The following is a 24,297-nucleotide window of genomic DNA, read 5'->3' as shown; positions in this document are numbered from 1 at the left end:
TAAAGGATCATACTAGCTGCCTTGATGAGAATAGACTGTTGCAAGGCAGTCCAACTGGGAGGCTGTTGTGAAATACGGGAGAGATGATGGCAACCTGGACCATGGTGGAAGCAATGGAGGTAGTAAGAAAGCATCAAGGTCAGGGTATATTCTGAAGGGAGAGCTGACAGGTTTGCTGCCAGCACAGGTGTGAGTATGAGAGAAAGAGAGTAATTTAGGCCAACTAAAAGTGTGTAGCCTGAGAAATTGGAAGAATGAAGATGCCGTTTACCAAGATGGAGAAATGACTGCAAGAAGAGCAGGTTTTAGGAGCATTATGAACTCAAGTTTAAACATGCAGAGTTTGAGATACCTCTTAGACGTCCAAGTGTAGCTATCAAGAAGGCAGGGGAAGGACCGGGTATGGTGGTTCACGCCTGTAATCCCAGCACTTTGGGAGGCTAAGGCAGACGGATCACCTGAGGTCAGGAGTTTGAGACTATCCTGGCCAACATGGTGGATGAGATCACCAAATAAGTGAACATGGATGGAGGAGAGAAGCCAGGACTGAGCCCGGAGAATGCTGTGGGACATTGAGGGAGCAACTGCAGAAGGGAATGAGAAAGAGGAGCACCCAGTGCAACATTAGGAAACCCAGGAAAATGTGATATTCTGGGAACCAAAGAAAGTATTACAAAAGGAGTAATTAACTGTGTAATACGTTGCTGGTAGGCAGGATGATTGTATAAGTTACTATACAAACTAGGACACTTTTGAGAGTGAAAATGGACAATATTAATTACTCCAGGATAAGACACATAAACGAACATTGTTCCAGGCAAATCACAATGTATGGTCACTCTGTTGATAGGTTAAGTAAAGAATTGACCATTGGATTTAGCAGCATGAAAGTAATATGTGACCTTAAAGGATCATTGATATAAATGGGAGGAGAGAGATTGGAGATGGCAAGTGTAGATAACCCTTTGAAGGAGTGTTTCTGTAAAGAGATGGAGATAAACTAATAGGTGGTCACTATATGGGTGATAGTTGTACTGTTCTTTTAACTTTTCTGTATGAATGCTTTTCATAATGTAAAGTTAGAAGAGTGCAAATTTTAAAACCTTAAAAAAGAAGAGAGAAGGAGTTTAATATGGATAAACAACATATTTGTATGTCTCTGGGGATAATCCAGAAACGAGATGATGTAAGAGTGAAGACTTCCTGGAGCAGTGTCCTTTAGTAAATGAAAAAGATAAGATCTAGGGCACAAAAGTTGGCCTTAGTTACAACTATGGGCAGTTCAAATATAAAGTAGAGAATATAGGCACAAATGCAGGCAAGTGGTGATATGCAGCTTGTAAACATTCTATTCTGATTGTTTCACATATTTCAGTACCATGGTAAACAAGGTTATCTATAGGAGCAAGAATGAGGAAGGTGTTGGAAGTGTAGAGAGAAAAGAGAAAGTATGAGTAGTCATCCAAGAGAATGGAAGAATGACTGAGCTGATAACATGTGTGATTGCCAGGAAGTGTAAGGGCCTCACTGGAATTTTGAGTGAGACCAACCAGCAGCCAGCATGGTTTTTCTCCAGCCAGCCATATTCAGCTGTGCAGGTACATCCCCAGAGTAGGTAAGAATTTCAATTTAATCAAAGCTGTGTTTCCCCCAAATGAGAGAGGAAGAAGGAAGCTGAGGGTGAATGCAAAGAAGTGATTATAATGATTGATTTGGAATTCAAGCTGGATGAGAATTGCAGTAAGAATATAAGGAAGTAAAGGACAATGAAAAGATGGCCAAGCCAATGGCTTGATGATTTCAGTGTGTTGAGGATTGTTGGAGTTTAGCTACAAGAGCAGGTAAGCTATAGATACATAGATTCATGGAGGCAGTCAGGGAGTGAGAGCTTGAGACTGATATTAGAGAGGGCTTTAGTTATTATTAGCGACCCAGTTTAACATATAATTTAGGAGTAAATAGCTGAGATAGGAAAGAGATTAAAATCACTGGAGGAGGGGAGGCCAAGGCAGGCCTTGGAGTTTACCAGTTTCTGTGTTTGGAATTGATATGGTTTGGCAGTGTCCCCACCCAAATCTCATCTTGAATTGTAATTTCAATTGGGGTTTCCCCCATTATGTTCTCGTGATAATGAATGAGTTCCCACGAGATCTGATGGTTTTATAAGCATCTGGCATTTCCCCTGCTTGTACTCACTCTCTCTCCTGCCACCTCGTGAAGAAGGTGCCTGCTCCTGTTTCACCTTCCGCCATGGTTGTGTTTCCTGAGGCCTCCCCAGCCATGTGAACTGTGAGTCAATTAAACCTCTTTCCTTTAGAAGAGAACTCATCTCTCCTGTTTCCTGCTGTTTGAGAAAAGAATACACAAAAATACTGCAACTGATAACTGCTTTAGAATTTCCCTTCTTCTTCTTCTTCTTCTTCTTCTTCTTCTTCTTCTTCTTCTTCTTCTTCTTCTTCTTCTTCTTCTTCTTCTTCTTCTTCTTCTTCTTCTTCTTCCTTCTTCTTCCTTCTTCTTCCTTCTTCTTCCTTCTTCTTCTTCTTCTTCTTCTTCTTCTTCTTCTTCTTCTTCTTCTTCTTCTTCTTCTTCTTCTTCTTCTCCTCCTCCTCCTCCTCCTCCTCCTCCTCCTCCTCCTCCTCCTTCTCCTCCTCCTCCTCCTTCTTCTTCTTCTTCTTCTTTCTTCTTCTTCTTCTTCTTCCTGAGACAGGGTCTCACTCTGTTATCTAGGCTGGAGTGCAGTAGCGTGATCTCAGCTTACTGCAGCCTCGACATTCCGGGCTCAAGTGATCCTCCCCCATCAGCTTCCCAAGTAGTTGGGATTACCTTGCCACCATGGCAGGGTAATTTTTAAAATTTTTTGTAGAGACAGGGTTTCACCATGTTGCTCAGGCTGGTCTCAAACTCCTGGGCTCGAGCAATTCACCTGCTTCGGCCTCCCAAATTGCCGGGATTACAGGCATGAGCCACTGCGCCCGGCTTAGAATTTCTCTTCACTTTATTTTTTATTTTTTATTTTTTTTGAGACGGAGTCTCGCTTTGTCACCCAGGCTAGAGTGCAGTGGCCGGATCTCAGCTCACTGCAAGCTCCGCCTCCCAGGTTCACGCCATTCTCCTGCCTCAGCTTCCCACGTAGCTGGGACTACAGGCGCCCGCCACCTCGCCCGGCTAGTTTTTTTTTTTTGTATGTTTTAGTAGAGACGGCGTTTCACCGTGTTAGCCAGGATGGTCTCGATCTCCTGACCTCATGATCCGCCCGTCTCGGCCTCCCAAAGTGCTGGGATTACAGGCTTGAGCCACCGCGCCCGGCCTCTTCACTTTATTTTATTTATTTATTTATTTATTTATTTTTTTGAGAGGGAGTCTCGCGCTGTCGCCCAGGCTGGAGTGCAGTGGCCGGATCTCAGCTCACTGCAAGCTCCGCCTCCCGGGTTTACGCCATTCTCCTGCCTCAGCCTCCTGAGTAGCTGGGACTACAGGCGCCCGCCACCTCGCCCGGCTATTTTTTTGTATTTTTTAGTAGAGACGGGGTTTCACTGCGTTAGCCAGGATGGTCTCGATCTCCTGACCTCGTGATCCGCCCGACTCAGCCTCCCAAAGTGCTGGGATTACAGGCTTGAGCCACCGCGCCCGGCCTGTTTTTAACTGAGCCTATAGTTGAGCAGGGAGAGATCTGTCAAGGAAGAGGGTGCTAGACTTGCCAAGCATAGGGATCATAATTGATTTGTGACCCTAAAACATCAAGACTGGAAGAAAAGCAGCTCAAGTCATAGAGCAGACCATGAGGGGAGAGAGCCAGTCAAGCATCGGGATTGAGGCTCTTAGCTGTCAAGTATAAAAGATTCAGTCCATAGAGGCCATCATAAGGTACAGTGGCGGGAAAGGCTAGAGATTTGGGCCTGAGTCAATAATGTGGAACTGCTGAAGATCTTCCAGTGGAGGGACAAGATAGGCTGGGACTTGCTTATCTCCATAACTTTACCAGGTATTGGCAGTACCATAGCCTGGAAAGGTGTCATGTGTCTAGAATGACCTACAGCAAGTCTCTGGTCCTCCTTCCTGGTGGTTGGCTGGATGGCCATGGGGTGTGCTCGTTGCATGTGGATGGACGAATGTGAAAGAGGGATGCTGCAGCCCAGTAATTTATGGTTGTGACAGGCCCCTATCCAGTGGGCAGGGCCCATTGTAGTTATTCACTCATTCATTGATTACCTACAATGTGCTAGGTACTGTTCTAGGTACTATGCATGTGATGAAAAGACAAGGCATGGTGACAAAACTGTCACCTCTCAGCTCACCCAGGAGGTGTGCAGAGGTGAAAAATGGCAGAAATAGGAATATCAGCCTCTGCGTTTGTATGGGGGCTGAAATTCTTATTGTGGGACAGTTCTCCCTATGCATCTTGACAATAGTCTGTGACAGGTTTCTGTCTATCACTAGCTTGACCCATCCCATTTGGTAATTGATCAGGTGTTAGGAGAGAGAGAGAATTCTGCCCCTACAGCCTTACCCAAGGTCTCCAAAGTCGAGAACAATGTTTGAGCCCCTGGACTGAAGAAAGCAGCTATAGTATTTTCCTGTAGGAACGCAGTCCCCAGCTAGGACTAAAGGGGACCTGCATGGGAAATTCCGGGAGCAGTGTGCATTCATGCTTTGCCCAGTCTGGGGAGGTGATAATGATTGTGATGTCATCTAGCCACATGGGTGCAGGGTCTTCAGACTTCCCTAGTCAGCAGAGTTGGCTCACCCTTCTCACTTCCCGGCAGAGAAACACACAGAGGCCAAATTCAAGACCCCAGAGATAGCAACAGGCAGGTAGGTTTCTTCTTAATCTGTGATTTGGACGCTCTTCACTGAAGAAAAGAGAGAAGGAATAGATTTAGGGAAAGATAATGGGCTCCTTTTTTGATATGTTGAGCCTAGGTGCCAGTAGGTTATCTTGGGCAAGATACTCCAGGTGCAGTTGGATATATAAGTCTTGAGCTCAGGACACAAGTCTAAGTTTGAGACGGAGGTTCAGCAGCCCCCAGTTAGAGATATGTGTCTGGATGTCTGGAACTGGAACCCACCTGTAAACAGTCACATTTTCCAGCCTTTTCTTTTTAAAATCTACCTGGGACTGTAAGCAATGATGGGATGCAGAGCAGATAGTGGTCAGCAGTGACTGCCCTCGTGCCCCTCCCCTGAAGGTATAGGGTCTCATCTCACAGGACAGCATCTGCTCATTCTCTGTCATGTTGTCTCCCTCCTTAGCAGAGGAAAGAAGATGGCTGAAACCTTCCCTTCCAGGAATCTCATTTCTCGGGGTTCAGAAAGTAACATATCTGTATTAATTTCCTGTGGCTGCCCTAACAGGTGATTCCTTCACAGTTCTGGTGGACAGAAGTTCCAAGTCAGTATTCCTGGACTGAAGTCAAGGTGTCAGCAGGGCTGGGCTCCCTCCAGATGCTCTAGGGCACATCCATCTCTTGCCTCTTCTGCCTCTGGTGACTGCTAGCATCTCTTGTCTCGTGGCCGCATCTCTCCAGTCTTGACCTGTGGTCACATTGCATTTTCAAAGTCTGTGTGTGGTCAAATCTCAATCCACCTCTCTCCTCTAAGGATTCAAAATGCTGTTAGGGCTCACCTAGATAATCCAGGATTATATCCTCATCTCAAAATCCTGCTTTAGGAAGTGTACATCCTACCAGAAAAACACAAGCAATAAACAACTAAGAATTAAAATAGTAAATTACCACAAGATAAATGCCATGGGAAGAAAGAAAGTATGGCAAGGTGACAAGGAGCAAGTTGCATTATTAAATAGGATGGTGAAGGTTGGCCTCACGGGAAATGAGAGATTGAATAAAGACTGGAAAGAGGTGAGGAATGAGCCAAATGTGTGTCTGAGGAAGAACATTCCAGGCAGAGGAAAGAGCTCTAGTCAAGACCCTAAGGAAGCAAGGAATGTGGCTGAGGGACTATGAACAGAGGGAGAGTAGTAGGAGATGAGACCAGAGAGGAAGTTGGGGTGAGGGAGATCATAGATGGCCTTGTAGGCTGTTGTAAGGATGTCAGCCTTTACTCTGAGATAGAAAGACGTTGCCCATGCGGAAATATTGATCTTTGATAGAAGAATGGAATTTTGCTCAGTTTTATCAAGAGAGAAGAGCAGACATGGTAATTTTGTAGATTTGGTGGGAGGCAGATCTCTGATCTCACTTAACAAATATTTATTCAGCACCTTTTATGCTAGGCACAATTCTGAGTACTGGGGGGCATGACAGTGAACAGAATGGGCAGCTCCTGTTCACATGGAGCTTACACTCTCCTGATAATAACAAGTGCACATGGGAGAGAGGAAGCAATGCACAAAGAGTGATACATGCTTACAGAGAAAACAAGAGAAGATGACATGAGAGGATGACTGCGGCAGGAAACCCACTTTAGACAGAAGAGTCAGAGAAGACGTCCCTCAGGAGGTGACATTTGAACAGAAATCTGATTGAAAACGTAGGACCAGCCTTGGGAAGATCCAGAGCTGTTCTGGAAAGTTGCAGACTCAGAAAAAGGCTTGTATTTAAGGACTGGACAGAAAGCCAGTATGCTGTAACAGGGTGAGGACGGAGTAGGATCTGGGGTGTGGTGAGACACTGGTGAGCATTAGGCCCTTTAACCTATGGTTTGGCTTTATTTGGAGACAATGGGAAGGTTCAAACCTTCATGGCATGGTTGGCATGGTATGGTTGATGATTTATCATGCTGGCCTCCTTGAGAGAATGGACTCTGAAAGAAAGACAAGAGCAGAAGCTGCTCATTGACCATCATAGTGGTCCAGAAATGATTATTTCGACTGGGGTCATAGCAGCGGAGAGAGGTAAGTGGGTGAATTTAGAATATGTTTAGTGATTGTATTAATAGGACTTGCTGATGAGTTGGATGAGAGGCAGCCAAGAAAAAGAGATGAGTCAAGAATGACTCCAAGGGATGCCATCCAGTTGGCAAGAGGGAGATTTGTTTGTAAAATAGGCGTTGCTCTTTGTGAGGATCTGGGAATATGGGACTGAAAGAGAAAAAAGAATGACTCCTAGGTTTTGGCTTGATCAACTACATTAGCTTGGCCCCTGCCTTCCTCACCATCAAAGCCAGAGCCGCTGCTCCTGCACTGTGACCTGGCATATCACTGGTATTTTCACCACTGCTTTGAATCCCATCATACTCCTGTCCTTCCATCAAACCTGCTACAGCAGGGCCCAAACATGGTTGGATCCATCCGACTTTTCCTGCTTCTACTTCTGGGCTGCTTAGCACCACTGCCTTGGCAACACACAAACACAGCCTTGGCACTACTGTGGCTTCATGCTCTCCGGCCTCTGTACACAGCTTAGCAATCCTTGTCCCTGTCCCAGGGGAGCACGAATTGGTCTGGTTGGCCCTGGAAAATCCACATGGTGGAGGCTGTCACCCCAAACGGCTCCTGTCTCTTGCAGCCCACAGGCATTTACTGAGCACCTGGTGTGTATTTGGCTGAGAGCTACGGGTGCCACAAAGTCTGCTGGGGAACTGGGCAATAACACTAGCATGTGCTAAGTGCTAAGAGGTCAGTGTGACTTACCATGGTGACTGTCCCAAATCTTCCTATTCATAAGTCCCTACAGTCTACACCCTCACACCACAACCCCAAATATTCCCAGGGAAAAGCGTCGATCTGGTGAGCATTCTCTCAGGTTCTCCATACTTCTAACCTCACCTATTGGAGTAGCCATCTTCACATCCTCCTACCTTTCCAGGGAAAAGATATCCTGTTTTCTGTGTTCCTCCCCTTATACTCTGGATCTATTCCCTTCCTCTCCTCCAGGGCTTCATTCCACTGTTACCCCTGCTGTCACCTACCTGCTCCCTCTCTCTGCTTGACTCCTTTCCATCTGAATACAAACATCTCAGTTCTTCCCCATCCCACTTCATCTCCAGCCTCCATTCCATTTCTGTCCTCTCCTTCACTACCAAGTCTCTTTAGAAATTGTCTGATCTCTGTCTTGAACACTTTCTCACTTCTTTCTCTCCTCAACCCCTGCAGTTGGTTCTGTCCTCTCCATTCCCCAATAGTGTGTTCCCTAAGGGGCCAGTGACTTTCATGTATTACCAGAAGTAGTACGGTTAATACGAACATGGATATAAATAGTGCCCATCCTGAGGTCATTGCGAGATTAAATACGAAAATGGAGAGAGCGCTTAGAACAGTGCCAGGAACGCAGTAAGAGCTCAGTTGTTCATTGCTGTTATTACTGTTATTATTGTGACGTTGATCATATATTTCATAACTGCCTCTCTGACTGCCTTACCCATTATCCACCAAGGCAGGGACTCTGAGTTATTTTATTTTATTTTATTTTATTTTATTTTATTTTATTTTATTTTGGGACAGAGTCTCACTCTGTCACCCAGACTGGAGTGCAATGGCGCCATCTCAGCTCACTGTAACTTCCTCCTGCTGGGTTCAAGTGATTCTCCTGCCTCAGCCTCCCAAGTAGCTGGGATTACAAACGCCCACCACCACTCCCAGCTAATTTTTGTATTTTCAGTAGATACAGGGTTTCACCATGTTGGCCAGACTGGTCTTGAACTCCTGACCTCAGGTGATCCACCCGCCTCAGCCTCCCAAAGTGTTGGGATTTACAGGCGTGAGCCACCACGTCCAGCCTCTTGAGTTTTTTATATTCGCAGTGACTAGCACAGAGCCTGAGATAAGCTGGGGCTTAGCACATATTGGAGACATGGATGGTAGATGTTGGTCACCAACAGGACCGTGCCTTTGGGCTTTGGGCTATGTGGCCTCTGCAGACCATCTGGCCATCAACCAGGCTCTTCCTGGGGGAGGGGCGCCTGCCTGTCATGGCAGCTTCTCAGCTCACAGTTTCCTCCCCAGTATTCCCCACTTCCCTCCCTCCTTCTTCTACACAAGGCACAGGCTGTCAGCAGAGTCAGTGGGAGCCTGTCAGCAGGAGCCCAGGCACTGCCCCTTGAGGGCCTCTGGCTCAGCCTCTCCTCTCCTCCTTCAGCACAGGCCTCCCTGCCTGTCACACATGTCATGCATGTGGCTCCAGCCTGTCTGGACACAGATGTGGCCACAGTTCCTAGGCAGGCGGGGTGGGGGCAGTAGCTGGCAGTATTTCAGACCGGGGGTGGGGGTATCTGTGAACGTTGGAAATATCACTGGAAGCCTGGTGCTTTGGAACAGGGATATCAAAGTGTCCATGAGGATCCACACAGAGGTGGTCCCCAGACCTCCAAAGGTGAGCAGGAATTGGCCTGGATTGGCCCTGGAAGATCCACATGGTGGAGGCTGTCACCCCAAGCTGCTCCTGTCTCTTACAGCTCACAGGCATTTGCTGAGCACCTGCTGTGTGCTTGGCTGCAAGCCAGGGGTGCCGTACAGCCTGCTGGGGAACTGGGCCATAACATTAGCATGTGCTAAGAGCTCACTGTGCACAAAGAACACTGATGACCCAGAGGAGTGCTTGGTCAGTCCTGTGTGGCTCCGGGAAGACCTCAGTGAGGTAGAGATGCCGCAGTCCAGTCTTGAGGAATGAGCAGAAGTTCAGCATGTGAATGATAAGGAGATGAGAACCCCAGGCAGTGGGAACAGTGGTATAGAGGCATGGAGGCGTTAAAAGAGCCTGGCCAACTCTGGAAATTATACGTGGTTGTACGGGGCTAAAGCGTAGGGAAAGGGAGGAGAAAAGGGGGTATCTGAGGCTGGAGAGGTAGACAGGAGCCTTGTAAATCAGACTGAAGAGCTTAACCTTTACCTTCTAGGTAGCAGTTGCAGTTGGTAATATCTCGTATCAAACTAATTCAAGCAAAAAGGAAATTGTATTAGTTTACGTAACTGTGAAGTTCAGGACCTGAACTATCTTTAGGCCCACCTCAATCTAGGACTCAAACAGTGTCTTTCTCCCTGCAGCCATAGAAGGTGGCTCCAGCAGTTCTAAGCTCGAAGTTGGCACATTTTTTTTCTTAAAGGGCCAGATAGTAGATGTTTTCGGCTTTGTGGGCCATATAGTCTCTGTCACAAGTTTCTGCTGTTGTAGGACAAAAGCAGCCATACATTGTTTAAATGAATAGGTGTGGCTGTATTCCAATAAAATAAAACTTTTTTATAGAAACAGGCAGCTGGCCTATAGGCTGTAGTTTGCCTGACCCTGTTCTAGGCTTGCATGGTTTGTATAGCTCACTATCTTAGAGAAAAAAAGAGACTCCCACAGCCCCCAGCGTCCAAATACGAAATCTCAGAGAAGACCATGGTGTGTAGCACTTAGGTCAACTGCCCATTCTTTTATTTATTTATTTATTTATTTATTTATTCATTTTTGAGACAGGCTCTCACTCTGTTGTCCAAGCTGGAGTACAGTGGCAAGATCATAGCTCACTGCAGCCTTGACCCTTCCAGGCTCAAGCGGTCCTCCTGCCTCAGCCTCCTAAGTAACTGGGACTACAGGCGTGCACTACCATGCCTGGCTAAATTTTTCAATTTTTTTTTTTCATAGTGACAGAGTCTCACTGTGTTGCCTAGGCTGGTCTCAAACTCCTAGGCTCAAACAGTCCTCCCACCTCAGCCTTCTAAAGTGCTGGGATTATAGGCATGAGCCACCATGCCTGGCCAGGTGCCCATTCTTGAGCCACTTAGGAAGGGGTCTCCTGGTTGGTCAGCCCGGACATGTGCCCATCCCAGTAGCAGTGGTGGGGATCAGCCAAACCAGGAGCATAGGGAATGAAAAGTGGGATGCTATTGTAGAAGACGGGAAGAGATGTGGATATCCACTGCAACATGCCAACAAGAAGGAGCATGAACTGAGTGCCTGAAAATACCAGTGATGATCCAGCTTGAAATTGGTCCTGACACAGCCTCAGGCACCAGGCCGGCCCTGCAGTGCTGATGCACGCCCTGCCTGGCCTTTTCCTTCTGTGCAGTATTTGCATTTCAGCTGCTTTGTTTATACCTAGTCAGAATGCACTTGCCCACTCATTCTTCCTCACACGTTGCTCCACCTGCCTGGGTGGAACTAGAGGGCAGAGTCACAAGGGTGCAGGCTGGGGAGGGTGCCAGGCTGAAGCCTTTGCCTCTGCCCTTGGTGGGGGCTGCTTCCCTCCTCCAGCCTCTGCATTCTCTCTTCTTATCTTGAAGGGACAGTTACTTATGGTTCTCTTCTCTTCTGTGCTTTTGTCTTACAACTACCCTTCTCAACATTCTCCACCAGGCTTACATTTATTTATTTGTCTTTCGAGGTTTAGCTCAGCGTTGCCATTATCTCCTTTGAGAAGTCTTTCCTATACCCTCAAGTTGGTCAGTGACCTTTGTACCAAAATGTAGGATGCTATTCCAGAATATAGAATGTGGACATATATTATGATTATTTATCTACCTGTCTCTACCACTAGCTTCTTGAGGAAAGGACCAACGCTAATTTACCTTTAGGTTCCGAGCTCGTACTCAGCACAGGACCTAGCACTGAGTAGGCAAGCAGTTGTTGGTTAGGGCTATGTTTTCCAGCTCCATCTAGTCCCGCGTAAGATGTGGAAGCAAGAGCTTCCTGAACAGGCTTGGAATAGTACTTGTTGGTTGGCACCTGGTGTTTGTCTCTTTACCTCTGAGCTGCCTCTCTAAGGACATATGATGCCCACCTGCTCTTAAATGTACCATCCTTTCTCCTTCGACCCCTGCTTTCCCATAGGACCCATCTCCCATGGGATTCATTCAAGTGGTCAGCAAGGGGAACTCAGCAAGATATATATTTGACAGGGCATTTAGAAAGTGTTTGCGTTGCTTGCTTAGACATACACCAGGCTCTTCCTGTGCATGGCCCTTTATGGTGGGGCTACAGCAGCTAGATCCCAAGCAAGACCATGTAGACTCTAGAACACCTATCTCCCTACATTATGTCTATCCCACCACTACTCAGAGAAGGTTCTAGGAAGGTGCATCTGTGGGATTTCGCTTCATCCTGTTGGATGACAGTCTCACCTTGTGGGAGCCAAGGCCTGTGGTTGAATCTAATGGACTGATGTGCTGTGGTCCCTGGTCTAAGAACTCATTGCTGGGCTCTGCCTTCCCTTTGTCTCATGGGCTGCTTGCACTCATCAAACTCATTGGGAGAAGTGGCTAAAAGGCTGGCCACCTAACCAACCAGGCACAGATGACAAGCTGAAGCCATCTGTTACCCTAATCCAGCAAACCCATATCTGGAAGCACTTCTTTCAGTTGGGTTGGTAGGAACTAGGGGGAAGACCCTACCCTGGATCTGCTCGTGCCCACACATAACTACTTCCTCACCTCCCTCCTTAATAAGACCAGTCAGCTTCCATGCCAATCTGTGGATACAGGCTTAATATTCCGAGCCTTAGAACATGGTTTAGGTTGATGAACCAGAGTTGAGGACATTCACTTTCTACGCTGCACCTAAGCCACATTTTTGAGCATTAAATGAGCTGGAAGATCTCTTAGGAGGGCCCCAGGTTGCCCTTCCTGGCTGGTTAGCCTGACCCTTATGCCTAATCATAGTCCTCTTTCAGTCTACAGGTCTGTGAGCAGGGCAGCCTCTTGGCTCCTGAGGTTCCACCTATGCTGTGAGAGACACAGGGGTCAGATCCACACTCAGCATGTACTCTCCTAGGGCCCGAAACCCCCAAACTACTAGGCTGTGGAATCTAAGGAGAAACGATAGGCAAGTTCCAGTGCAACTTCCGTCTCCTCCTTCCCCTGGTCCTTCTCACGCACTCACACACACCCTGCTGAAACTTGATCCTGAGGCCGCCTCGCGTGCCGGGTTGCTGGCAGGGCTGGCGGGCTGGGGCCTGTCTTTTGGATCCTGCTCCACCCTGCCCTGCTACCCCCTAGGCCAGGGCAAGCAGGTCAGGCGTCCCATACCCCCGCTAGTCTGACCAGTCATTCTACACCTTAAGGGCCACCTCCACCCTGGCCAGGCCCCCAAACTGGCACACTGGTCTGGACGGAAGCCCCTGGATTCTGTTACAGGCATATAGCATGAGGCTAAGCCACCTGCGTAATTAACACACACACACACACACCGTCTACCATCACCCTACCCCCACATTTCCTGTTGTTTATGGGCCCCAGCCCAGTTTTCAAGGCCTCTGCAGGCGCCTAGCCACCTCACAGGGGATGAACAAAGTGCGCAGGAGGAGTGCAAGCCTCCCTGGCGGAGTCAGGGGAGACTGTCCAGAGAAGTAGTCTTTCAACTTAATAAGAATGAAACAGAACAGAGGATGCCAGAGGCTGGGAAGGGAGAAATAGGGAGAGACTTGTTAAATTATACAAAATCACAGCTAGATAGGAGGAATAAATTCTAGCATTCCATGGCACTCTAGGATGATTGTAGTTAGCAATAATATATAGTTTCAAATAGCTAGAAAGAAGATATTGAATGTTCTCCACACAAAGCAATGATAAATGTTGGCCGGGCACAGTGGCTCATGCCTGTCATCCCAACACTTTGGGAGGCTGAAGCAGGCAGATCACCTGAGGGTCAGGAGTTCAAAACCAGCCTGGCCAACATGGCGAAACCCCATCTCTACTGAAAATACAAAAATTAGCTGGGCATGGTGGTGCACACCTGTAGTTCCAGCTACTCGGAAGGCTGAGGCAGGAGAATTGCTTGAACCTGGGAGGCGTAGGTTGCAGTGAGCCAAGATCACGCCACTGCACTCCAGCCTGGGCAACAGAGCAAGACTCTTGTCTAAAAATAAATAAATAAGAAATGATAAATGAGATGATGAATATGCTAATTACCCTGACTGGATCACAATACATTATATGTATCACAGCATCACTTTGTACTCCATAAATATGTACAATTATTATGTGCCTATTAAAAAAATTTTTTAAGAATAAGTATGCATTTTTTCCAGACAGAGAAGGAAAGTGGTTGGGAAATAGAGCAGAGGTGTACATTTCAGGCAGAGATAATGCATGTGTAAATGCATGAAGACGGACATGTCTACAAATAGTGCTGGGCTGGGAGTATATAACAGTAGTCCCAGGGGAGTAAAATCTAGATTGCATTAGATAGGAGGGTGACTAGGAGATGAAGAAGTGGAGACAGAATATCCACTGCCCTTCCTAGCTTTTGCCATGAAGGGATGAAAGAAAAGCTGGTAGCTAAAGCGGGTATATGGCCAGGAAGCTTTGTTGAATTTGTTTGTTCGTTTGTTTGTTTTTACAGGGGAGAGACCTGAGCCTTATTGTGTGCATAAAGAGAAACAAACAGAGATGGAACCCATAGCATGATAGAAAGATCTGCTTTGGTGTCATGGGGATGGGGTAAGGAGGCCAAATTTAAGAATAGGTAAAGGGGCTGATAGATTTGTGGGTAAGGAAGCCAGAAACTGAGGGAGTTCCTAGCTGATGGCCTTGGTTTTTCTGTGAAGTGAGAGGAAAGATACCTGCTTAAAGAGAGTTGGAAAAGGATAGAGTTTATGGAGAGTGGAGAATGTTTGGAATAACTGCTGAGCAAAGTCGAGGACCTAGCGCCTCATAAATTTGTGGTGGCATCAGTGCACTTTAGTGTATATGTGTGTGTGTTCTCGCAGCCCCTCGAATATAAAAGGTACAACAGTGTAAGATTAGATCAATCTCTGATTGGATTTTGCCTAATGTGTGGGACAAAAGGACAGTGGAACCAAGGGGTATAGGCCCCTGGCAAGAGTGAGATTGAGGAGATGGATGGGATCTAGCCAAGAGAGATAGTAGACCAGAAGTATGTATAGAAATCAAGTGGGTTTGGAGTGAAGAAAACAAAGGAGAGAAAGAGAAAATAGAACATGAAGAAATTGTATTCAGAGAGTATCGGAGATTAATATTTTAAAAGTGATGAAGAGTTTCAGAATGTGGCTGTGGAACTGAGTGGCTGACGTGGAGTGAAGATGAGGAGGTCACTGGAGTCAAGTAAGTCATCTTCGAGGCCAGAGTTGTAGGCATTGAAGTTTCTGAAAATAATTGAGCAAGAATTGGGTTTGCATAGAATATGAGACAGATGCTGAAACCTTGAGTGAATATGGCAGAGTTGGTAGATGATCGGTTGAAACTTGGTAATAAAAGTGATGGTGATGCAGTGATGAAGGTGAGGATGATGTTAGGGAAAGTTATGGCACTGGCTGTGATTGTTAGAAATTCCACATCCACCACTGTCCTTTCTAGGAGTTCTAGGGTAACAAGAACGTAGCGTTTCAAGTCCTTGTTCCCAACTTGAAACCTGATCTCCCCATCACCATGAAAGCATGCCTGTGGCCAAGAGAAGGAGGAGGAGGAGGAGGAGGAGGAGGAAGAGGCTAGAGCATAGCACAGGACATGTTGAGGGAACAGTCCTTGAATCCATGCGGCTGCAATCAATGATACAAGGAGGGAAAACCAGGAATTAAAACAAGCAGCAAATCTCCTAAGAAAAGGTGAAGAAAAACCACAGGATAGTCTTAGAACACGTAAAGAGAGGCCTTTGTTAGTCCTATGGAACTAGATAAAATTGGATCTGGTCTTTACACCAACCAAAATAGACCAGAGATTTAAATGTAAAACATGAAAACACACAAGCACTAAAAAAGTATGGATGAATTTCTCTATAACCTGGGGATGAGGAAAACTTTCCTATGACTCAAACTCCAGAAGCAATAGGGGAACGACTGATAAATTTGACTTAAAACAACAACAACAACAACAAAACCTATTGTGTGGGAGGCCAAGAATGACCATAGCAGCAGCTTTCTGCCTCCTGCTTTGAGAAAAAATAAAAATCTTTTGTAAAAATGAGCGGGGGAGGGAGAAAACACCAAAACCCAAGTAAATAAATAAACAAACAAGGGGAAATATTTGTAACTGTATCTCAGAGAGTTTATATATTAAATATATAAAGAACTTTTTAAAAAAAGAAGGAAAAAATAGAAAAAGAACTGCAAATGGCCCTTCCATGTATGAAATAATGCTAAATTCCACTCAGAACAAAAGAAATGCAAATTTAGATGACAGCGAAATGCTGGGTTTTTTTCTATCAGACTAACAAAATCAAAACGTTTGACAGTGTACTCTTGGTGAGGTTGCAGGGGTTGTGGGGGAGTGGCACTTTCATACATCACTGGTGGGTATTTCAAAATGGCACAATCCCTGTGGAGGGGAATTTAGCAGTACGGAGCAAAATTAAAGATACACACTTTCCCTTTGATCCGGCAAACCCACTTGTAGGAATCTATTTCAAAGATACATTGGCAAGTAGAAAAGATATATGCATTAAGTTATTCGTTGTAACCACTACTAGTAGAACCTACTTTACAAAAGACTGGAAATAACCCAGGAGATTGATTGAATAAAATAAGGTACATAATCAATCATGAAGTATTATCCAGCATGTAATTGTAATGGAGTGCTCACCAGGATATATTGTTTAGTAAAAAAAGAAAAATAGACAAAACTGTATGTATACTGTGTTACCTTTTTAGTGAATAAAGAAGGGAACAGGAATACACACACACACACGTATCATTTATTTACTTATATCAAAAAAACAAAAGGGATACAATAAAACTAATAAAAATGAATACTGTGTGGGACTAGATGTAACAGGCGGACAGAGATGAAAGCTAGACTTCTTTGAATATATTTTGTTTGTAGATTTAATTGTGTAACTATGCAAAACTCTATATCATCATTAAACAAAATCAATTAAAATGAGGGAAAAGCTCTCCCTTGAAAGCAAAAGCGGAATGAAACAAATGAACCTAACTATGTATCATGTCATTGATGAATTAAACTCAGCAGAATTATTTCAACTGGCAAATGCAAAGTAATTTGTCTGTTCTGCTAGTGGGGTATAGCCTAAGGCAAAAAGAACTGCAAAGAAACCTTAAATTGTTTTTAGTAATGATAGTGTTAGTAGTATACTGGTATTGTTTTTCTGAAACCATTATATACATTTTCTCTATGTATATGTTAGGATCAAGCAAAAAAAGTAATTGTGTTAATGTCACTGGAAACAAGGATGTCAGCTTAAAAGAGATACAAATATAAAGTCAAATACAGTAGGTAAACAATTGTTTGCTATGTGAATTATATATCAATAAAGCTGTTTTTAAAAAGAAAAAGAAGATAAATACAAATCTTATAATCCTAATTTTGTATTGGAAATACTAGTTGCAAATGAATGATGTATTCTTTTCCTCAAAAAATTAATTCCTACCCTGAGCAATATAGTGAGACTCCATCTCTACAAAAAATAAAAAATAAGTCAGGTGTGGTGGCTCATGCCTGTAGTCCTAGCTACGCAGGAGGCTGAGGTGGAAGGAATGCTTGAGCCCAAGAGTTTGAGGTTGTAGTAAACACAGATCACACCACTGTACTCTAGCCCGGGCAATGGAACAAGAGCCTGTCTCAAAAAAAAATTATAGTCAAAATTTTAGGTGTGATAATGCTTTAAGAAAGGTTGTTTAGGTATGTTTTACATTTTAAGGTGTCCTTATCTTTTAGAAAATAATGCTGAAATATTCTATGGATGAAATGGCATAATTTCTGGGAATTTTCAAAATAGTATAGAAAGAAAGTGGATGGGGTATTAAAGAAACAAAATTGACCATGATTGAAAATTCCTGAATCTGGGTGATGGGGGTGCAGTGTTGACTGTACTATTTTTTCTGCTTTTTTATATGTGAAATTTTCCGTAATGAAAAGTTTAAAAATATATACACCGGAGGAAAAAATGAGTTCCCTTTGCAAAGAGATGCACCCAACTAGCAGAAGTGTTAGAGGAGAGCTGGTTGAATCATTCAAGGAATAGAAAGAGCAGCTACAGAAAGAAAATCCAAAGCCAAAGGCCTGATGAAAGAGAGAGACAAAGATAATTAACCTTATGGTATACATCTAAACTGATTTTCCTTTTCCCATATTACTTTGTAGACTGCTTTGTAGACTTTCTCCTACTAGACAGAGACTGTAGTCCCAGCTATCTGGGAGGCTGAGGTGGGAGGATCGCTTGAGCTCAGGAGGTTGAGGCTGCAGTGACGTGAGATCACACCACTGCACTCCAGCCTGGGTGACAGTGTGAGACCTTGCCTCACAAAAAAAAAAAAAAAATTATTGATCAAGATTGGGTTCAGGCTGGGTGCAGTGGCTCGTGCCTCCAATCCCAGCACTTTGGGAGGCCAAGGCAGGCAGATCACCTGAGGTCAGGAGTTTGAGACCAGCCTGGCTAACATGGCGAAACCCTGTCCCTACTAAAAATACAAAAATTAGCCAGGCGTGGTGGGCACGCCGGTAGTCCCAGAGACTCGGGAGGTTGAGGCTGAGCATGGTGTTTGAGGCTGAGCATGGTGGCTCACGCCTATAATCCCAGCACTTTGGGAGCCTGAGGCAGGAGGATCACTTAAGCCCAGGAGTTCAAGACCACCCTGGGCAACATAGCAAGACCTCATCTCTACCAAAATTAAAAATAAAATGAGAACTTAGCTGGGTATGGGGGTGGATGTCTGTAGTCCTAGCTACTCAGGAGGCTGAGGTGGGAGGATCATTTGAGCCCAGGAGTTTGAGGTTACAGTGAGCTGTGTTCACACCACTGCACTCCAGCCTGGGTAACAGATATATATGGGACAAGTGAACATGCTCAACAATATCTGAATGTAACTGGGAAAATATGGAATATGGGTCACTCTACAGGGCAAATAACCTACATACATAGAACTAGGAAATATGCGTATGTCCTAGTTTTGACCGGCCTGGAAATAATGACTAACCCATAACAACATGAGCTTCCCTAGCTACTCTGATGGTGATCTGTAAATACCATTACCAGTTGAAAGGAACCAGGGTTCCTTGGGAAAATAAATGACTGATTCCAGGTCAGGGCAAGAAATGTACAAGATCAGCCGCAAACATCTTTTCATACCATAAAGCCAGGACATTATCAAAGATTACTGGAATATGTCCAGAAGATTCAGGAGCCAAATTGAAAAGACTCCACTGGCCAAAGAAGGGATAATCTGAGCATCAAAAAATAATGATTGGCTGGGCCCAGTGGCTCACGCCTTCGGAGGTCAAGGTGGGCGGATCACCTGAGGTCAGGAGTTCAAGATCAGCCTGACCAACATGGTGAAACCCCATCTCCACTTAAAATACAGAATTAGCCGGGCATGATGACGGGTACCTGTAATCCCAGCTACTCAGGAGGCTGAGACAGGACAATCACTTGAACCCAGGAGGCAGAGGCTGCAGTGAGCCGAGATCACACCATTGCACTCCAGCGTGGGCAACAAGAGTGAAACTCCATCTCAAAAAATAATAATAATAATTAATAAATACATAATAATGGTTACAGAAATTACAGTAGATTGACATATATCAAATACATGAAAATGTCTGAATTCCTAATGATTAAAATGTAAAAAAGCCTCATTAATCATCTTTGGAGGGTGCTAAGGAATCAGCTCATTATTATGCAAATGGGTAAATAAGGGGAAAAATTAAGCATTTTATCTCATCTTTTCTGTAGGACTGCAACCAAAGAGTTATGAGAGAAAGTTTATAGAAGTATCGTAGCATCTCCTAAAGAAAGGATGGATCTAGGCGGTGATCCTCAGTGGCTACTACAAGCATTCTGTGCAGAGCCACTGAGAACTTGATCAGTTCTAGCCAAGAACACTTGAACCTAGTCTTTTTTTAAAATTTGAGATGGAGTCTCGCTGTATCACCCAGGCTGGAGAACAGTTGGCGTGATCTTGGCTCACTGCAACCTCTACCTCCCGGGTTCAAGCGACTCTCCTGCCTCAACCTCCCGAGTCGCTGGGACTACCGGCGTGCCCACCACGCCTGGCTAATTTTTGTATTTTTAGTAGGGACAGGGTTTCGCCATGTTAGCCAGGCTGGTCTCAAACTCCTGACCTCAGGTGATCTGCCTGCCTTGGCCTCCCAAAGTGCTGGGATTGGAGGCACGAGCCACTGCACCCAGCCTGAACCCAATCTTGATCAATAATTTTTTTTTTTTTTTTGTGAGGCAAGGTCTCACACTGTCACCCAGGCTGGAGTGCAGTGGTGTGATCTCACGTCACTGCAGCCTCAACCTCCTGAGCTCAAGCGATCCTCCCACCTCAGCCTCCCAGATAGCTGGGACTACAGTCTCTGTCTAGTAGGAGAAAGTCTACAAAGCAGTCTACAAAGTAATATGGGAAAAGGAAAATCAGTTTAGATGTATACCATAAGGTTAATTATCTGTGTTGTACAATTATGGGTATTTTTATTTTGCATGTGTGCTTGTCTGTATTTTTTTCCAAAATTAACATGTTACAGGTTGCACAAAAAATGAGGTGTTTCTAAAAGTAAAACTTACGGAACTTTCCAGTCATCTGAATAAAAAGAAAGGAGAGAGAGGAAAAGGAAAAAAAAAAAAGTCAAGATCATTTGGCTAGATCTTAGGCATATTTTATTAGCATATGACATCTAGTACATATTGGAAAGCAGATAAAATCCTGTCCAAGCTTGACTCCGAGAGAAACTTTCCAGAAATTTTATAAGCTCAGTCCTGACACAGAAGAAGAGGTTCTTGGTTCAGGCTTATCCAGGGACCATGTTCGCTTTGATATTACACATAGACCATGACCAGGATCCTCGGAGCCTCTGGCAAAACATCAAATATATTAATTTACTTAGATTTTATATACTTGGCACAAGAAATATGCATTACCCTTTTACATGGGATGCTGGGGGAGTGCACTGACTTAGTTGCTGGGACCTGGCTCCGAGCTCCCAAGTGTTGACATCTTCCTAGCAAGAGTGATGGGGGAGGGAGCAGGATTCAGAGTTTTCTGCCTCTTTCAAGTTCATGTCAAAATCTCTAATAATACCAGACCTCTGAGTGATAACTGATACTGTTGCTCCTGGGACTGCCGGTTATAATGGTGTTAGTGATGATAGGGATGAGAAATCCGTGCTGTGGTTGCTTCTGGGCTTGGAGGGCCACCCCTGCAGTCTGCAGTTATTCAGTGGCTGATTCAGGGTGAGTTAGAAATAACGAGACAGAGCCACGGAGGCCCAGGCCTCCCGACATTCATTTATGGCCAGGAAGGTCCTGAGCAGGCCACATGGCAGAGTTCTCAGCACACAGTGGGTGATCAGGGACTGGCCATCTTTGGGGCTGCCAGGTCCCCTGAAAATGGCCTCAAAGCAGGGTGCTAGCGCCCATGTGAAGTTGTGCTCTCCAGTCATCTCTGAAGAGCTCAATTCCTGCTGCATCCTCTCCCTCTTCCTCACTTCCCTTTGCCTCTCTTCAGACTTCGTCTCCTCCTCCCCAAGCCTGTCCCCTCCCTGCCCATTCCAAGAAGAGTAAGACTTGCCTGTTCTTTCCCCCCGAGCTCAGCATCACTTCACCCTCCTTCTCTCGCCTTTCCCCCCATCTCCCCTCAGGCCCAGATCAACCCTCCCCCTGAAGCTCTGGATCCTTCCTCACTTCCACAGGAACTTAGCCTCCTCTCTTTCTTTCTCTCCACCAGCAAATGCACTCAAATTCCTACTGGTCTGAAACCTCTCCCCTCGGCCCTGCCTCCTAGGACTCTGCTTTTTCTTTCTCGTCCCTACCAAACTTCTGTCTCCTATAGCTTTTAACCTGCTTGGCCCTCTCACCATGAATTCTCCTTCTTCCTCACTGTGGGTGGTCCACTTCCCAGAATTCTCTCCAAAATCTGTCTCCATGTACTGGTTGTATTTTTGGATGTATTTCTGCTCAACTGGACAGTGTCTCATCTCTGTGTTCCCAGATTACAGGAACAATGTGGGCAGCAGTGACTATTCGATGGATGCCTGCACAACCCTCCAGAGAGCTTCTAGCTCTGAGAAATTGATCTTTGCTGAGCAAATCTTGTCTCTCCACTCCTACAGCTGGCCAAATAAAGACTGACCAGGCCTACTCCCTCAGACTCAGGCTCCACTGAACAAGATCTGTCAAACCCCTCAACAGAAACCCAGTGAACAGGCTGGGCGGAGAGGGGTATGCTGGAATCAGAGGGGGCTTCCAGCCGATCCTTAGCCAAGATGGATGCACAGAAGTGCCACCAGGACTCCACCCTGTTGTGTTTTTGTGATCCTCAACAGTCCTGTTATATTCCAGGTTCTCCAAGCCAGCACCCATGTTCCTGGATGACTCCTTTCGCAAGTGGGCTAGAATCCGGGAGTTTGTGCCGCCTTTTGGGATCAAAGGTCAAGGTATGTTGGGAACCCTGCCCTACATTAACATCTCACCCCCCCGACTGTCTCCCTATCCTTCAGGATAAGGCTACATCCTCGAAGTCCCCATGGTAAGAATCCACCCTTCCTCTACTCTCAACAAATCTCTACCTTTTTCCCTTCCTTTTTTCACTTTTTTTTTTTTTTTTTTTTTAGATAGAGCCTTGCTCTGTCTCCCAGGCTAAAGTGCAGTGGCATGATCTTGGCTCATGCAATCTCCACCACCTTTAAGATCCTCCTACCTCAGCCTCCTGAGTAGCTGGGACCATAGGCACGCACCACCATGCCTAGCTAATTTTTTCTTTGTATTTTTAGTAGAGACAGGGTTCTATCATGTTGCCCAGGTTGATCTCAGACTCCTGGACTCAAATGATCTGCCCAAAGTGCTGGGGTTATAGGCATGAACCACCGTGCCCAGCTTCTTCTTTAATGGAATATGTACACAGAGCCCACCACTTTGCCAGGGGCTAAGTATACAACAGTGAAGTGGACAGATTTGGTTCCTCTCCTCAAAAAGCTCCAGTATAGCCGAGATACAGATACTCAGAGTGCAGGGTTCTGGTGAGGGAAGTACAAGGAGCTTTGAGAGCACAGGAAAGGCGTGCCATAGACAGGAACACTAGAGTACTAGGTATAGTAGGGACATTCCCAGAGAGGTAACAGACTGTCCCCCAGGAGTGCCCCACACCCCTCTATCAGCCCATCCTGATGTTTTTCACCTCAACCTCGTCTCCCTTCCAGCCCTTCCTTATCCTGTCCAAGGCTAACCTGTCCCCTGCCCTCTTAGAAACTCCCCTTCTATTGCCTTGGGGACCTCACCCACACAGCTCCCTCCTAACTTAAGACTTTCCCATCCTGAGTAGTTGAACAATTCTGCTTCTTTGTCAAGTTCCGTGCTGTTTCATGGCATGGTGGAAAATAATCTGGACTTATGGGTCAGGCAGAGAGGGATCAGATCCCCATACTTCCTTTTTACTAGCTGTGACCCTGGACAAGTTACCTGTCTGTGCTTTAGTTCCTTCAGCAGTTAAATGGAGAGAATTATACTACTGTGTAAAGTCTTGGTCAGAATTACATAAAATAACAGCTAAAGGGATGATATCATTTGGCCAGGAGACTCAAGAATACCTGAACCCTCTACTCAGCCAGCCTACCTCTCCCTGAAAAGAAGAAAGTGGCCAGGAAAAGCACTTGAACTGGAGCTTTGACCTCAGACCTCCAAGGACAAATCTAATGGGTCAGGTTAAACCATATGAAGAACACCTTTTCCCTGGGTGCAGGCAGCAAAGAAGGCCACTCTTCTCTCTCAAATCTGCACTCGAGACTCAGATGGGATAGCTACAAAGGCCAGGGAAGTTTGCTGTGGAGCCCATCAGCCAGCAAGCAGAGAGCACCTGCTAATGTGTACTCTTTCTGCTGAGGTTCTCCTCCTAGAAAACAAAGCCCAATCCATATCCTTGGCCTTGGCTAATTTTAGTAGCAATACGCTCTTCCTTAAAGGTGAAATTGGAAGTGGGAAAAGGAGGGAATCTGTGGCCTTTCTTAAAGCCCACCATAAGGTATATCTGAAGGCACTTAGTGTAGAACATTGCTTAAAGGTTTGTTTCCCGACCTCATTCTCACTCAACTGGAAAGATTCTCTACCTCATTCTGGAAGGATTAACTGCACCTACTGCCTCCTCTTTCTCACCATTTACTCCTGAAGAACATCTGCATCCCTGCCCATCCCACCCCACCATTCCAGTGAAACTGCTCAGTGTCCTGGAGAAATCCAAGGGATACTTCTCAGTCCTTAACATGACCTCTCGGCTACCTCTACCAGCGTCTCCACCCCTCTCCTTTAAAAAAGTATAAGTTTGTTATTTTTAATTTTGGAGCCATCTTTTCTTTACAAGAAATATTTCAAGCATATAAAAAATACTAGGAATAATGAGCATTGATATACCTTCTACTCAGCTTAAGAAATAAAACATGAGAGGCCGGGCGCGGTGGCTCAAGCCTGTAATCCCAGCACTTTGGGAGGCCGAGGCGGGCGGATCACAAGGTCAGGAGATCGA

General features: G+C 45.5%; 1 protein-coding gene across 30 annotated transcripts in view; it reads left to right on the top strand.

Annotated features, from left to right (window-relative positions):
* The window catches only part of LOC105494891 (ST3 beta-galactoside alpha-2,3-sialyltransferase 3), a 232,030-nt gene that overhangs the window by 173,911 nt on the left and 33,822 nt on the right, over nt 1-24,297 (top strand). For 27 of the 30 annotated variants that reach the window (XR_011621909.1, XR_011621903.1, XR_011621901.1 and 24 more), the window contains one exon: nt 22,125-22,219. Coding sequence is in view for 16 of the 30 variants with exons in the window: in XM_071094441.1 (XP_070950542.1) it covers nt 22,125-22,219 (95 nt within the window). In the remaining 14 variants the exon portion in view is untranslated. Of the gene's footprint in view, nt 1-3,682; nt 3,865-4,351; nt 4,813-21,793; nt 22,005-22,124; nt 22,220-24,297 lie in introns of those variants that run through there. The other 3 variants (XR_011621921.1, XR_011621920.1, XR_011621923.1) reach the window with 3 other exon arrangements.

This window comes from Macaca nemestrina, chromosome 1 (genome assembly GCF_043159975.1).
Source record: "Macaca nemestrina isolate mMacNem1 chromosome 1, mMacNem.hap1, whole genome shotgun sequence".
NCBI classification, from domain to species: domain Eukaryota; kingdom Metazoa; phylum Chordata; class Mammalia; order Primates; family Cercopithecidae; genus Macaca; species Macaca nemestrina.
This window is presented reverse-complemented; position numbering and strand designations above follow the sequence as displayed.